Here is a 15990-nt window from a genome sequence, read left to right as displayed (position 1 = left end):
TATTCATTTAATGCAACATAATAGATACACACAGAGCCTGTGAGAATACAGTATTCATTTTGCTGAAGAACAGATACTGCATTACAATGAGTTACTAATGAAATCAACCATCAACCTGGAATACATTTGCATTAAACCAAGACCTCAGTGTCATTTTCTTTTTCTTTCTTTCATTTTTTTCTTCACTTTGTCAGTATTTTTGTCCTTTAGATTTTGTAACGTCGGTAAAGAAAAATCAAGGCTATAATGTTGTAGTGTAGTGCTTTTTATTCATCACATTTATTTTTAATGTAAATTCCAACTGTTCTGCTTCTATCAGCACTATTAAAGTATCTTTGAGAAAAAAATCAGTGGATGATACCAGAAAAAACAAAGAATGTTTATTTCTATTCAGAATTGCAACATCTGACATAAACTGCACATGAAAACTTTTATAGCAATGTCAGTACCTACTTGATAAAGAATAAGAATATATTTTTAAAAGTCACTTTTGTAATAATGTAATTCCTGCAGCTATTTCTACTACTGACAATTATTAAGTGAAATAATGTAGGGCTGACATAGTAACTATCAGTATGAAAATTATTCTAATGTGTTTAGATAAAAATTGTAATTTTCCCTCAAAATTGCTCTGCTGTTCTGTTCTACAAAGTTAATTACTAATTTCCATTTATCAAAAGTAAATAATTCTGAGTTTTCTTTAAAAATTATTATTTAAATCTATGATTTAGTTATAATTTTCTATAAAAGCCCAAGACTATGAAAAGTTATTGTATATTTTAAATAAAATTAATGACCCTCAAAATTGATTCATTTCTTTTTGAGTATAAGCTATTTAGCTAAATAACTGTATGTTTCATTGGTTGTTTACACAGATTAGGTTTTCAATTCACATGTGCTACAGTAAAATTAACAGCTTAACCCACTGTGGCATATCATTGCTGTTAATTCATGATAACAACAATTGCTTTTTTAAAAAAAAGCAGTAGTTCTACCAATACCAACTAAAACAGCCTCAGCCAAACAAAATTAAGCACATGCGTGCAGTGGCCGAGAGGACACCTGGAGCTGTGAGCAATAACAGTGGTTTCTCCCAACCTGCCCCTTCCCTTGACTTACTTTGGTTTAACTGGAATTTGTTTCTGGAGGGGAATCCCCCACCCCTTACTCCTGGAGCTACAGCCAAAAATTTCTATTAAAATGGCAAAATATAAATCAGACTGTAGAGAAACAGGCAGTTTACGCAAATGTCTACAGTAATAATGAAAACCTGCTATCTAGGACCAAGACTGCAGTCCTAAAAGGTGGTGATAGGCTTTGGAAAGTCAGCTAGCTCCTTGCTACTCAAAACGCGGCCCACAGTCCAGCAACACTGAAACTGCTTTTTTTTTTAAGAAAATCACAATTTCAAGCACCAGCCTACATGTACTGAATCAGAATTTTACACACATTAGAATTTACAAGCCATGATATAGAAAATTATTCAGCCTACCTAACAATTTGTCTATCAATTCCAGTAATTTGATATTCTAACTCCTCAAAAATTCAAATTCAGATACAGAATATTCAGAGAACAGACAGCTTACCTGCTATACCCAGAGCCCATTTACATATCATTTGCTTTACTTTTTCAAGTCTCATATTCATTATAAACTACTGATCTGCAGTTTGTGGTCATAGAGAAGTAAGAGGGATTATTATCTTTTTATAAGATCTTGGAAAATCTTAAATATATGGATAAAGTTGAAGTATTTACACTCAGCGACTATTTTAAACAATTTCATCAGAAGAGTGTTTCCTAAATAAAATCTTGTTTAGGAAGGAGCCCAGTATAGTAAAATATAAATAAAGGACTCTGCCTTGGGGCAGGGAAGGCATCCAGCAGTAGCCAAAGCATCTCAACAGAACCAACTCATTGGATTCCTCAGAGTGCAGTTTGGAAAACTCTGCCTTAAAGGCACTACTTAAAAGTCTAAAAACAAACTGAGTAACTGTTACACTAATCACAAGTAAAGTTCATTATTGATCACAGTGAGCCCTAAAGATCTCTTTATAGAAACCTACTATTCAATTTAGTTTAATGTATTCTATCGTGTTTTAAAGAGCACTAGATATAATTATATAATTAAGCATCTTTCCTAATTCAAATTGATCTCCCAAAATAGTCTAATTGCTGAGGTTGGTTTTAATTAACTGGTTTATACTATTGTTTTATAAACATACCACAACCTTTTATTTTTCCAATATCTCACTATACAGATAGTGCTACAATAGTTTAGGCAAGAATTAAGGGTCCCATCTAAGATTGTAGCAGTAGAGTCAAAAATATGGAGATGATTATGAATGAGATAAAATGAATCAAAAATTTTTCTTACTTCATGGCTGGGCAAAGAAGAGCTAGAAATAAAAAAAATGTAGAGGTAAAATCTACTGGACTTCATAGCAAGTTCTATACAGAGGAAGTGGGAAGGCAAAAAACAAGGAAATCCCAAAGATTGGCAAAAATGTAGAGCAGGAAATCCCTTATGCACTGGTGGTGCCAACTGGTATAAACACTGTATAAAAATATTAAGCAATACATAGTAAAATCAAAGCTGTATGCCACTTTCATCACAGCAATTCCACTTCCAGATATAGAATCCAGAAAAGTTCTCATCCATGTGCACAAGACGTCATATACAAAAATGTAAATTTCAGCACTATTTGTATAGTGAAATATTGGAAAAATAAATTAAAATGTTGTGTTATGTTTATAAAACAAAATAGTATAACCAGTTAAAATGAATGAACTAGAGCCACACATATTAACATGGATATATACCTTTAGTATATAAACACAACTACCTGAGGAAAGAAAAAGTTGTATTTACTTCTTATCAATGTTAAGACATAGCAATCCTAAATCATTGAAAAAAGGAAATGGGTATGTCTTATGAGTGATCGCTGTAACAAGTTTCTGGAGGACAGAGACTGAAAATCAAAAAGCACGTGTTAGGGGGGGGTGGATGAAACAGTTTTTTGCTTTTACAAATGTAAGACTTAAAACCATAAAACTCTGAAGAACAGGTAGTAAGCCTTGGATGTTAGTTTCAGCAAATTTTTCTCCAAGTGTCCCCAGGCAAGGGAAACAAAAGCAAAATTAAACAAGTGTGGCTACATCAAATTAAATGGCTTCTGGGCAGGAAATGAAACCCTCTAAAAGACAAAAAGGAAACCTATTTGTTAGGCAGGAAATTAGCTTCGAGTGCGGTGGAAAGAGAAAAAGGCTAGAAAGTCCACTAAAAATACCCAAAATTAATCAATTAAACCTCAAAAAGCCAAGAGCAACTTAATTACTTCTTGGCAAATAGTCAATCTGTGACATCTTACTACACTGATGGACAGTAACTGCAGTGGGGTACGATGTGGGGGGCGCGGGCCTCATGCGTGAATGTAGTAATCACATTGTTTTTTCATGTGAAACCTTCATAGGAGTGTATATCAATAATACCTTAATAAAAAATTTAACAATCTTACCTGTTTAACTTCCTGGGTGTTAAAATGCAATCTTATCTTTAAAATGGGATGTTTCCTGCTTTTACTATGTCCTCTGCAGCTGGGCTTACTTGCCATATTAATTGCCCAGGTTATATATCACTTGATTAGGGGATGGAGGAGGAAAAGCAGCATCTGGGCAAAGTTAAAGATAAACTGGGCCTTATATCCGGCTGAACTAAATGTTACAACATCCTCATTTAACTGACACAATGAAGTCATGGGCTACATGGAGGCATTTTCTGATCCGGGGGATGTTTACACAAACATTCCAGGCCGGGTTACTCCTGGCTTTTTATTTAACTAATCTTCACTGAAGGCTTATACTCCTAACTTGGTACTTGAGTCTGACTTCGCTGACTTGTTTCAGACGGAGGTTTGGCAGGGGTCTTTTTCCAGAGGCCCTCACCCTACTCTGACTACACCCACGGTCCCTGTCTCAGAATCCCTGTGGCTGGTTATAATTTACTCAGCTACAGATTACAAACCGAAATTACAGAAAGATAGGAATTTCTAAATACAATAAACTGCACTGTCAGTTCCCAGACCAAAGTAAAGAAACTTCATTCCCAAATAAAAGACACGAGAAGTACCTCTTGAGAAAAGTTTTAATTTTAAAGGCGCTGCCTCTCGGCGGCCTCTCGCCCGCCGCCCCGCCGCGGGTCACACTTGAACCTCAGCCCGCCAGGCCCTCGCCCTCGAGGCCCCCGCCGAGAAAATCCACACACGGCAAAACGCCCACCGGCCTCCCCGTCTGCGCGGCCCGGCCCGGCCCGTCCCCACCGCCTGCGGCCCGGGCTAGAGCGGCGGGGGCAGGTCGGCGGGGCGGCCCGGGGCAGGGCGGACGCGCGCCGCGGGGCGGAGAGCAGCCGCCCTCACCACCCGGGCCCGGACGGAGGAGCAGCGGCTCGGGCGCGCCCCTTCCACCCACCCCAGCGAACTTCACCGGCCGCTGGAACATCCGCCCCGGGTGCACCCGCTCCGCTCCCTTCCTTCACGGGCGGCCCCTCCCTCGCAGCGCGCCAACTCCCGGCCCCCGAGCGGGTCCCGCGAGCCCACCACCCGCGTCGGCCGGGCAGCCACTCGCACGGCCGCCCCCTCGTCTGGCTGTGCCGCGCACTCAGGCGGAGGCAGGGTTCCCCGCGCCCCGTCCGGGTCCCGCCGCGCCCCGTCCGGGTCCCGCCGCGCCCCGCTCGGGTCCCGCCGCGCCCCGCGGCCACGTACCTTCTGGCCCGCAGAGCCGTCGCCGTCGCCTTCACCCTGAAGCAGGGCCTGCTCTGGACCCTTCACCGCAGATCCGCAGGAGCGGGAGCTGCCTCTTCGCCGAGCTCTCCGAAGTCCGGCGAGGGCAGCGGCTCCAAGTCCGGGCCGGTGCCGCCCCCGCATGCGCGCCGGAAGGACGGCGCAGCCGAGCACGCGCGGGTTCCTCAGCATCTGGTCTCCGCCCAGCCCGCAGCGTGGACAGGACGGCGCGCGCAGCTCTTCCCGGGCCGGCCGACCGAACATTGAGGGAGCAGCAGCAGCAGCATCTCTTGGCGGCGCTCCCGATGCTACTGACTTTGAATAAGGCGGTGGCAGCACCTGCAGCTACTGCGCAGCCGCAAGACTCACGTGATCGACGCTCTCGCCCAGTAGATGCCCAAGAAATGGAAGCGACCTGTCATCAGTAGATGAATGCATAAAGAAGAGGTGGTACATATACACAAATCGTACTACCATTTGCAACAACACGGATGGAGCTGGAGGGTGTTATGCTCAGTGAAATAAGCCAGGTGGAGAAAGACAACTCTCGAATGATTTCACTCCTCTGTGGAGTATAAGAACAAAGAAAAAACAGAAGGAACAAAACAGCAGCAGACTCGCAGAACCCAAGAATGGACTAACAGTTACAAAAGGGAAAGGGACTGGGGAGGATGGGTGGGAAGGGAGGGAGAAGGGGGGAAAGCGAGCATTACAATTAGCACACATAATGTAGGGGGTGGGGGGCACGGGGAAGGCAGTATACACAGAGACAAGTAGTGATTCTATAGTATCTTACTATGCTGATGGACAGCGACTGCAATGGGTATGTGGGGAGGACTTGGTAATGGGGGGAGTCTAGTAAACATAATGTTGCTCATGTAATTGTAGATTAATGATACCAAAACAAAAAAAAAGAAAAGAAAGAAAAGTTTCTAACACGGTAATTTGCTAATTTTTCCAAGAAGCAGTAGGAACTCTACCACTGCAGCACAGTCATGCAGCACAGCCTGCCTGCTCCCAGTTCAGTAACAGTCAAACCCGAATATGTTGAAGGGTTTAGAAAACACCCGTCCTAATCTGCACACCCATTTCCCCTCAGAGAGCTCAACAGGAGCGTGAGGGCAGCCTTCTCACACTCATCCCATCCTCCCCAGGGCTTTACTCTGACAAAGGGAAGCTCAGGCCCTCCCCTCCCACTGAGGCAAGCACTCTGACTGCTGCCGGACACAAACCCCTCAGGCTAAGACACAAACTCACCTGGTCTCCCAGTGGGAAAGTCCAGCCAGCAGCTGCCACTGTGGGCAGAGGGGTCTTCCTGCCTCTCCGTCTGGCTCACCCTGGTCCTGCGTCTGAGTGACCTGCATAGCAGTCCTGTGACCTGAGTTCACACGAGCCACACTTGGCCGCACAGCATCAGGCAGGCATTCCAGGCCATCTTGGCAGCAGTGGCCTCCTGCTGCCCTGACCAGCTCGCTCCTCTGCTGTGCAGGTGGGTGGGTGGATGCCTTAGTGCCGTGAGCTCCCAGAACCCTTGGGCCGAGAGCCGGTTCCCTAGTATCTAAAGAGATGTCAACAGGAGCCCACGGAGGTGACTGTGGGGAGCTTCCCTGGGCAAGGCAGTGGGGTGGGGCCTGGGCGGCCAGCAGGCCCTGCAGCAGTGGCACAGGGCCTTGCAGCTTCAAGAGGCCCTTTCTGTGACCACCCGGGCCCCGGTGCCCCACCTTTGAACTGGAGCCCCCTGAAGCAGGTGCTTGCTCAGAGGGCTGAGAGGGGACACCATAAGCAATCCTGGACTTGCCTCAGTGACCCCGAGGTCCACACTGGACAGTGGGCCCCACCGCTCCCTGGACAAACCACTCTGTGTGGGCAGGAGAGTGGGCACCTGGGCCCAGGTGTGCATGTCCTGGACAACAGCTCCACCTACTCTGAACTCATGCAGACACCCAGTGGCCACCCCAGGAAACACCCCCTGAAGAAAATCATGAAGAAAACACAAAGCTTTGAGATTCCATTAGGCTGTGGCCCCAGGAATGGGCACTGGCCAGGCCACACGGGGTTCTTCGTCAGAGGACTGGAGACCACCACTGCCACAGCCCCAGAGAAGGTGGGCCCCTGAGCCAGGGTGCTGAGAGCCCCCCTCGGAACCGGAGTCTGTCCTCTCCCACCAGGACCCGGCCCCGTGAGGACGACGGGAGAAAGAGAGAGAGCAGGAAGGTGAGAAGGGAGCCCTCCGGCCTTCAGGCCCAGTGCTCAGGGGAGATCTAGACACCCAGAGCCATTCCATGTGCTCCTACAAAGCAGAGAATCCATATGCACCCCTCCCAGCCCGTCCTGTCCAGTCCAGGCTGAAACACGCGTGCCTTTGCTTTTAAGCAAGGTGTTAATTACTTTCCATGTTTAGAACAGAATCCTTGAAAACTGCTTCTTTTCCATGACCTGAGGTAATGTGGCATACCCACTCTGATGGTTACATAACCAAGTCTAGTCATTTAAGGAGCCCTTATTTTAGAAATTTACAAAAGGCAAATAAAGGCCACAATATGAAAATTTTACCTTAAAAATTGCTTTTACAAAAAGACCCTAAGTGTTGAGACTAGAGATATGCACCCATTTACCTATTGCCCAAACAGATGTGTCCATTTTAATGTGTCAAATATTTAAGAAAATGTTTGTAAACATTTTCTTATTAATAGTTTGGATAAAAGTGGGGAAGAACTCCACCCATGCCTAATGGCTGATAGCAGCATTGCTGGGCATTGCTTGTCCCGTGCCTGTTTGTCCATTTCTCTAGAGAACGGTGGACTGACTGGAGGTAGGTGTCTTCCAAAACAGGCCTTAATCTGACCTGAGGGGGTTACATAAGTCTTCTGAAACACTCCTTCAAGTTTCCCTACCTCTGGCTGTTACAATGTGCTCCTTAAAAGGTGGGACTTTGGGGACTTGGGAGCATCTGCATTGCAGGGAAGGCACGAGGTTTGTGAACCACCTTCCAGCTCCACCAAGCTCATTTTGAAGGTTTAGGGGCTGCAGAACACAGGGGCTGGGCTGTCCACCTGCTGAGAGCAGCCCTTGGTTGTTCTGGGTCCAGGAGAACACGTGGGGACCTGTCCTGCTTTTTGCCCTGAGGATAGTCCCCTGCCTGCTGCATCCAAGCCACAGACCCAACAAGCCCAGGTCTGGAGTGGGGCCCTCCACAGACACCAGGACAGTGGAGACAGTCCTGCTGCCTGTCTGGGGGTGTTCCTGTCACTTGGCCAGCAGGCATCTCCCAGGAAATTCCGAGCCATCATGTCCGCAAGTCAATTTCCATTTGGTCCAAATACCCAGACCACTAATTTTATTTTGTTCCAGAGTATTTAAGGGTGCTTATTTTCAGTGAGTGTTCACAGGAGGTGACTCCATGGCGCATACTTGCTGTAATGGTGGCCCTCTGGTTTGCTGGGGGCTCCTCCAGGCCTGCAGCAGTTACTGACCCACCAGAAGGTGCCATTTTTGCAAAAACAATAGCATTTGTAAAATTTGTTGTGCAGGTGTGGGAAAGCACACATTCTCCAAGCCAGCTGCAGTGGGTGCACTCTGTAGCTCTTCAGACCACCACTTGAAATTTTTCCACTTGAAAAAACCAAATATATGCAAAAAATTTGCCACCCCCATTAGCGTCATTGGGATTGAGTACTTTAAGAAAGTTGCTGGTAGGATGCTATCAAATAAAGAAGAAAGCAATGTGCCTCACTGTTGGCAGGGTGGGGCCCCAGTTCACCACCAGACTCTGCTCAGCACCCAAGTGAAGTGAAGCCTATTGGTACCATGTGCATCCTTGAGACATATACAGTGCTTGGACACCAGCGGGAACTGGGGAGGAGAAGAGGTCTGCCCCCTGCTCACATCCCTCCCTGGCCTCAGGGTCAGATGTCACTATACAAAGCTGATTTTGCAGAAATACCTTCTGGTGGGTTAGCAGCAGGTGGGCATCAGAAACCCATGTCCCCATAAATCTCCACAGCCTTCTTTGCAGAGGCTCCCTGCTGGGAGTGTTTGGATGTCCCGCTGAAGCAACCCCTGAAGAGGGGCTAGAATCACACCCTCTGGAAACAAGAGGCCTCATGACTCGGGCTTAAGTCAGGAGCCTGTGAATCTCACCTTTTCAGTTTCCAAAAGGATCTCTCCTCATTTGTAAAGGCCATGATCAATAATGGGGAAGTTATTTTTTCTGCTAATATGCATCCCTCCCTGTTTTTATCTTTCCTATTTATATTGCATCAAAGGAGCAACTCCAGGTAACAGTGAGAGAATGACTCAGGGCTGGGAGCACTCCTGTGAGTGGCCATTGCTGGACTGGAAGTGCTCTGCTTGCTGGGAACCTCCTGTCTGCATGCTGCCACTGTCCTTCTGGATTTCCATTGCTTCTGTCTCGGTAGGAGGCGGAAACGTTGACACCGTGTTGCAGGGGTCTTTGCCTGCAGCCTGACTGTCCCACCGGCTCTCTGTCTTCCAGCCATCGACCACAGCACATAATGGCCGAGATGATTTCCACAGAGAGGGAGTACGTCAGGTCCTTAGGATATGTCATCGACAACTATTTTCCAGAAATGGAAAGAGCAGACCTGCCCCGGGACCTCCGTGGGAAGAGCCATGTCATCTTTGGGAACGGGGCTGAGCTCCACGACTTCCAGGGCTGGCACTTCCTCAGGGAGCTGGAGTGCTGTGGGCTCTGTCCACTGGCCATGGGCCAGGGCTTCCTCAGACACGTGAGTCCCTCTGGGCTGCAGGGAACCCAGGGCCAAGAGAGTCGGAGCACTGCTGTCGGGGTTAGGCATGGGTGCCTCGGCACAGTAAGACTTGTGGCCCACAACAGGCAGGCAGCTGTGGGTCTGACAGCACTGGCCACACCCCATACACATCGCCTGATGGCAGCCTTCTGGAGAGCCACATGTGCTGGGGCCTCGCCCACATCCTCAAGCTTAGATCTGTACCCACCCTGCACCTTCACGCCCAGGGCTAATCAGCCAAAGCAAGTCCCAATCAGCTTGCTTGCCACACCCAGGAAGCCCACTGGTCCCCTTCAGAACCCTTCCCAAAGTTCCCTGGGGCAAGGCCTGCCTAGTTCTGAGAATCTGGTGGGGACTCTTGACAGAAGCACATGGAATGCACACATTAACTGAGGGGGCTGCTTGCTCTCTCTTCAGCCACGAGTACGGACTGTCTCCCCATTAGGGTCTTTCACAAAATTCCTAATTCACTTTGGAAAGAAAATCCTTTCAGCAAACGCTTACCAGGCACTATTCTAGGCACAGGCACCCAGGGGGTCTGCACTGTGGGCATACGAAACATTTGCCTCAGCACTTTTAAATAGACATTCCACAAGGAAAACACCACAGATGAAATAAATCCCACAGGTTATGTCTTTTCAGCTAGTTTTTGAAAGACACTTGTAGTCACAAGGTGCAATTTCTGTATCTTTGGCAATAATTTCAAGAATTTTAAATGTTTGGACAACTTTGGCTCTTGAATCTTAGTAACATTTCAAAGCCCCCCATTCTGAGCCCTCCCAGGCTTGCCCTCTTGCCCCTTCCCCCAAACTCCACTTTAAGACAATTCCAGGACTTGGCATCAGGCCTGGGGCACTCCCACACCTTCAGGAGCTGAGTAGTCTTGATGCAGGTCCAAGCCTCCAGCCTCCTGCCTCCTGCCTCCAGGCTCCAGCCTCCTGCTTCCTGCCCCCAGCCTCCTGCCTCCAGGCTCCAGCCTCCTGCTTCCTGCCTTCAGCCTCCGGCCTCCTTCCTCCAGCCTCTTGCCTCTTGCCTCCTGCCTCCTTCCTCTAGCCTCCTCCCTCCATCCTGTGGGAGAACTTGCATGGATGGCAGGGACAGCAGCGATTCCAACCCCACCAGGCTCAGGTGCCCTGTGTTCTCTTCTGCAGGAGGAACAGCTTGGCTTCTACGTGCTCTACAGCAAGAACAAGCCCCAGGCAGACGCCCTGCTCCACGGCCACGGCAACATCTTCTTCAAGGTCATCCCCCCTCCCCAAGAACCGAGTCGCCCCCAGCCTGGTCGCACCTGACCCCCTCTCCTGCCTGTGCAGGACAAGCAGCAGGAGCTGGGTGACAAGATGGACCTGGACTCCTACCTGCTGAAGCCCATGCAGTGCATGGGTAAGTACGCGCTCCTGCTCCAGGACCCGGTCAAAGAGGCCAGCCTCTTCCTGGCCCAACAGCAGGAGCTGGGGGAACTTGGAGCCGCCGAGGATGTGGTCCGCTTCTAGCTGCGCCACAGCAACGATCTGCTCACAGTGGATGCCATCCGCTACTGTGACCTAAGCGTCCAAGGCCCTGACTGGCTCTCATGCGCTCAGGACTCTGGGCTGGTGCAGGGGAAAAACATGATCAGGGCCAAGAACACATGAACTTTCCTTCAGGAAAATCCCCAAAACAGACCCCTCCCAGAGGCCCCGCCTGAGACTCTACCAGAGGGGCAGGAGGGTGAGAGGAAGGACCCCAACGTCTGGGCCACTGGGGCAGTAGCTGCATGCTTGAAAAGCAGGCTGGCTGCAGACCAGACTTATTGGAGCTGTTTTAAATCAACTGGATGCATCGACAGTTCAGCTGTACTGTGGGGCTTTGGGGGTGCTAAGGCCAATGCGCACACACCCCCATGGTGGCGTGGCAGGACCAGCACATGAGGAAGAGGAGGCTGCCCTCTCAGATGGGACCCCTTGTCTCTGGAGGTCAGAAGGCATGGCTACAGAATTCCCCACACAGAATGAGAACACTATGCCTCGCTGAAACGGGGCTGACCTCAGGATGGAAGGCTGTGGGAGAGACCTGCTGTTGTTTGGGACCCATATCACAAGGGAGCAATTGCCTGGCAAGGGCGCAGAGACTGCAGCCTCCCACACGGCATCAGCCCACATGCCACTCAGGCAGGATTCTGGGGGTGGGGGAACTGAACTGACATACGCGAAAGGGCTTTCGCAGACCCTCTGTGTGAACCGGCAAGCACAGGAACCTGAAGAGGGGTCGGCACCCGTTTCCAGACCTAGTGTATAGGTTTTCCCCTCACATCCAGGCAACTCTTGAACCCCAGCTGGATGTCCTATAATTCAACTCAGTTCTGACACCATCTCCCTGAGCCAGTGTCAGACCCCACAGGTTAAGGGCTCTGTCCCATGAGATTGCCCCCTACCCCACCTAGTCACAGGCTGGAGGTTCCAAAAACCCCCTCTTTGAGTTTGAGTTATTTGCTAGAGTGGCTCAGAGAACCTAGGGAAGCATTTTACTTCCTAGATTTCCAGCTTATTGTAAGGGATATAACTCACGGGCCAGAGAGAAGAGCCGCACAGAGCTGGACATGTGGGGAGGGCTGTGAGTCTCTGCTGCCCTGGGTGCACTGGTCTGCACACTACAAGCCTGGCCTTTGGGGGTTTGGGGGAGGCTTCATTCCCAGGCAGGACTGATTGAGTCAGTGGCCATTGGGGATTGAACTCAAGTCTCAAGCCCCCTTCTCAGAGGCCAGGGTGGATGTATCAGCTGGAATCCAATCATTCCTGAGGGAGACTTGCTCTGTCTGCAGGTGAATTTGAAGGAACAGCGGCCACTGAGATGCCAGGATGCATTCATCATTTGCTGTGGAAGGAGAAAGTATTTGAGGAAAGTGTTCCTCTCTGAAGACCCCATCCTGTTCGGCAAGACCACAAAGGTGGGTGGGGTCTACAACACCTACACATACAAGCAGTCCTTCAAGGGGTCCCTCCTCCCGTGTGCCCAGTGCCACTGGGGCTCGGGCCTGGTCCACTGGAGACAAAGCAGGGAGCACGTGGTGTCTGCTGCTTGCTGTGGTGCTCTGGCTGTTTTTGAAAACCTCAGACCTCCCAAAGCTGCAGGGACATTTGCTCTTTCCAGTCCTGTGTGCTGGCTCAGGCTGGAAAACAAACATCTCCTCAGTCCATGACTCCAGCCTGGATTTTGATCATGGTGAATGGAGGCGGCCTTCCCTCACCTGCCCCTCCCTGATGGAGGCTAAGGGTGAGGTCTCCTGCTCTCAGGCTCCTCCCAGGGAAGACCACCCCTGCGAGCCCTTACCTGCCAGCACTGAGGGACATCACAGGGGTCCTGCAGCGCTGGGTGAGAGCCAGAGGGCTCCATAGAGCCTTCCCATTCCACCATCATTTTCTCCAGTGGGGAAATGGGGGCTCCGAGAGGGAGCCAGTGCAGATGGGGGCACTCCATCCATCCCATCCATGGGAGACCCTGGCCCAGCCTTGTCCATACCACCTGGTGTCTGCAAATCTCCAGCACTGAGGTGCTGGGGTCAAACGGTCAGCCAGAATGTGGTCAGCTGCTCAAGGGAGGGCGTTGGAGTTCCTGACAGTGCTGCCCCTCCGGGCTTGTGATGCAGACAGCAGAGATCAGGATGAAGGAGAATGTGGGTGACAGCGGTTTGAGGTTCAAGATCTGGTTCCAAAGGTGGAAATCCCAGGACACCTACATTCTCCAGGCCAGCTCTGCGGAGGCCAAGACCACCTGGACCGACGTGATCAGGAAGATCCTGTGGCGGCAGGCGCTGAGGAACAGAGGTGGTGGGACGTCAGGGTGCTGGGCTTGGGGCAGGTTTAGACTAGGTTTTGGGGTGAGTGGGAGCAGGGTTTAGGCTGGACTTTGGTCTGGGCTTGGATCTGTGCTTGGGGCAGCTTTGCTCAGGAAGCCCAATGGCCCCTAAACCCCTTCCAGTGGGTCAGTCCTTTGCAGGAGCTGGAAGCTGCGTTGCCTGGCAGGGTCTCCCTCCCCAGCCTCCCCCACCCTTGCCCAACCCCCTGCCCCACCTGGCTCTGATCATTGCCTTTCTTTCTCTGCTTGTGTCTCCAGGAGGTGCCTCGTCACTTGGTCACCTGGGCTCACGCCCTTCCCAGCACACAGCACACAGCATGTGTGCCTGGCCTGGGGGCCTCTGTCCCTGACTGTTCCCCTCTGTCTCCTGCTGTCCTCATTGTCCCCCACTGTCCCATCTACCCCCCTTTGTCCCCTAGTGTCCCCACCATGCCCTGCTGTCCCCAAATCCCTCTGTCTTCTGTCCCTTGCTGTCCCCATTGACCCCCACCATCCCGTCTGTCCCCACTGCAGGCTGCACCTGCTGCCCAGCTCACCAGTCTTCACCAGCAGACAGGGTATCTCCCCTTCTCTCCCGCTGGACACCCAGTCTCCGAGGCCCCTCGCATTTCTCTTGGTCCCTGAAAAGGGACACTCTGAGGCCAGGTCAGAGGCACTGCCACCTCTAGGCCCCAAGAACACTCAGGGAGCAGGGCCGGCCAGCCTGACATGCTCCTGGCCTAACAGTTCTGGGTGTAGAGCATCTTCGGCGGCATCGTACTCAACTAACTGCTTGGGGAATGGGCCGCATTCTTTCATCTTAGAACTCAGTATGCAGGAGGTGGTGTGTATGGGGACGGACGGGCAACAAGCTGTTTGTGGACATCAAGCCCAGCGATGCGGCCAGAAGTGACCAGGCTGCCGACTACATCACGAAGGAGACAGGTGAGGCGCCTTGGCCATCACTCTCACCCTGCCTGCCCACTCAGACCCAGGCCCCATGTGTGCGGTGGGCCCTGTGGGCCAGCAGGAGGGTGGATGGTAAGGCCCACACCATGCCTGGGTGACCCCACGGAGAGGAACTGGGCCGGTGCTCTGGATGGGCCTCTCGTTCTTGAGTCTGGCTGCGCTTCTGGAGCAGAGGCCAGACTCACGTGTTTTCTGTCCTCTCCAGAGTCACAGACCCAAATGTCCACAGCTGTGCCTGCTCCCAGTGGCCAGGCCGCCCCCTTCAAGAGGCCACATTCCACCATCTCAGAGAGCAGCACATCCTCCTCCAGCAGCCAGCCCTCCACCCGGGGGCCATGGTGCCTGCATGGACCTGGCTGCCCAGCCCACGCGAGACCACTGAGCTCCGCTCACCGTCACTGGCCATGTGACATTCCCACCTGCATCGAGGAGGACGAGCAGGAGCAGGGGGCAGGGAGTCAGCCTTCCACATGGGAGTACATTTGCACATGGGAGCCATGCACACTCAGCTTCCCGCAGCTGGTTTGGGTGGGGGTGCCCACACATTCATTTATTTATTTTTTGTGTTATGTACTTCCAAAAGTTTTCAAACAATTTAGAATTTCTTTTTTATAAAAACAAAAAACTTACAGTTTCATCCAAGATGTGTAACAGGGAACAGATTTAAAACAAAGACCAGACAAAACAAGACATAAGCAGACAAAAGATACGAAACAAGAGGTTTTAAGGCCTGGACGTCCTGCATCAAAGGACAGGAAGGCAGGAGAGCCCTGCAGCTGTGCTGATTTCCTCTGTGAGAGTCCCCAGGGCCCGTGCAGGGATGGGGGACCGGGAGGGGCCCGGCAGGCTGCCCGAGCTGAGATGAGCAAAGGTGGCTGGGCTTGCAGGACTGAGCAGAGGCCTGTGCAGAGCGGGAGGCCACACGAGGATGGAGCCTTTAGCGGAACTGGAACACTCCCCTGTGCTCACGTGATGCCTGATGGAACCCTGGAAAAACGGAGGACACAGGGCGGCTTCAGGGTGACCCAGTACTTCCCGGACCCACCCACCAACCACGCCCTGAGGATCCAGCTGTTCTCTGGCAACCTAACTATGTCCCAGAAGAAAGCACCAGGAAATTTATATGGTGACAATATCCCACACCCAACACAAAGAATTCCCATTGCCAGACATCCAAAGACAGGCCTGCAACAAAGCAGGAAGCATAAACCATAACGAGGAGAATGACTGGCCAAATAAAACCAGCCCAGAAGTGATATGCTGCTGTCAGCTGTGGGTTGTTCTGTGTCCCTGACATCCACAAAGTTAAATGGCACAGGGTGGATACAAAACGATACCCAGGCTGAACTTAGAGGGGTAGAAGACCACAGCATCTAAGATGAAATGCATAGGAGTTAAGTCAGCAGAGGAAATTATCTGAACTGAAGGCATGTCAGTAGCACCTGTCCCAAATGGAACACGGGCTCAAAAGAACATCAGTGGGCTACAGGACAACACCAAGCAGCCTGATAAATGTGTAATTAGAGTTCCCAAAGTTGGGGTCAACACAATTGTAAAGGAACAATGGCTGAGTATTTCCCTAATTTGACAAAACTACAAACGCACAGCCCTAGAAGATGCGTGAACCCCAAAAACAGACATAACCAGACTGCACGGTGCCAGA

General features: G+C 50.6%; 1 protein-coding gene across 1 annotated transcript; it reads left to right on the top strand.

Annotated features, from left to right (window-relative positions):
• Positions 1-5081: 5081 nt before the first annotated feature.
• Positions 5082-15542, top strand: LOC140848279 (pleckstrin homology domain-containing family G member 4B-like). The gene is given in 12 exon segments (XM_073230482.1): positions 5082-5165; positions 6332-6881; positions 6884-6990; positions 8130-8138; positions 9285-9524; positions 10697-10786; positions 10859-11095; positions 12346-12514; positions 13169-13401; positions 14183-14303; positions 14533-14849; positions 15135-15542. Coding segments are annotated over 12 exon segments (2565 nt in total).
• The last annotated feature ends 448 nt before the right edge of the window (positions 15543-15990 follow it).

This window comes from Manis javanica, chromosome 3, assembly GCF_040802235.1.
Source record: "Manis javanica isolate MJ-LG chromosome 3, MJ_LKY, whole genome shotgun sequence".
NCBI lineage: Eukaryota > Metazoa > Chordata > Mammalia > Pholidota > Manidae > Manis > Manis javanica.
The sequence above is the reverse complement of the archived record's forward strand: the minus strand, read 5'-3'. Positions and strand labels throughout refer to the sequence as shown.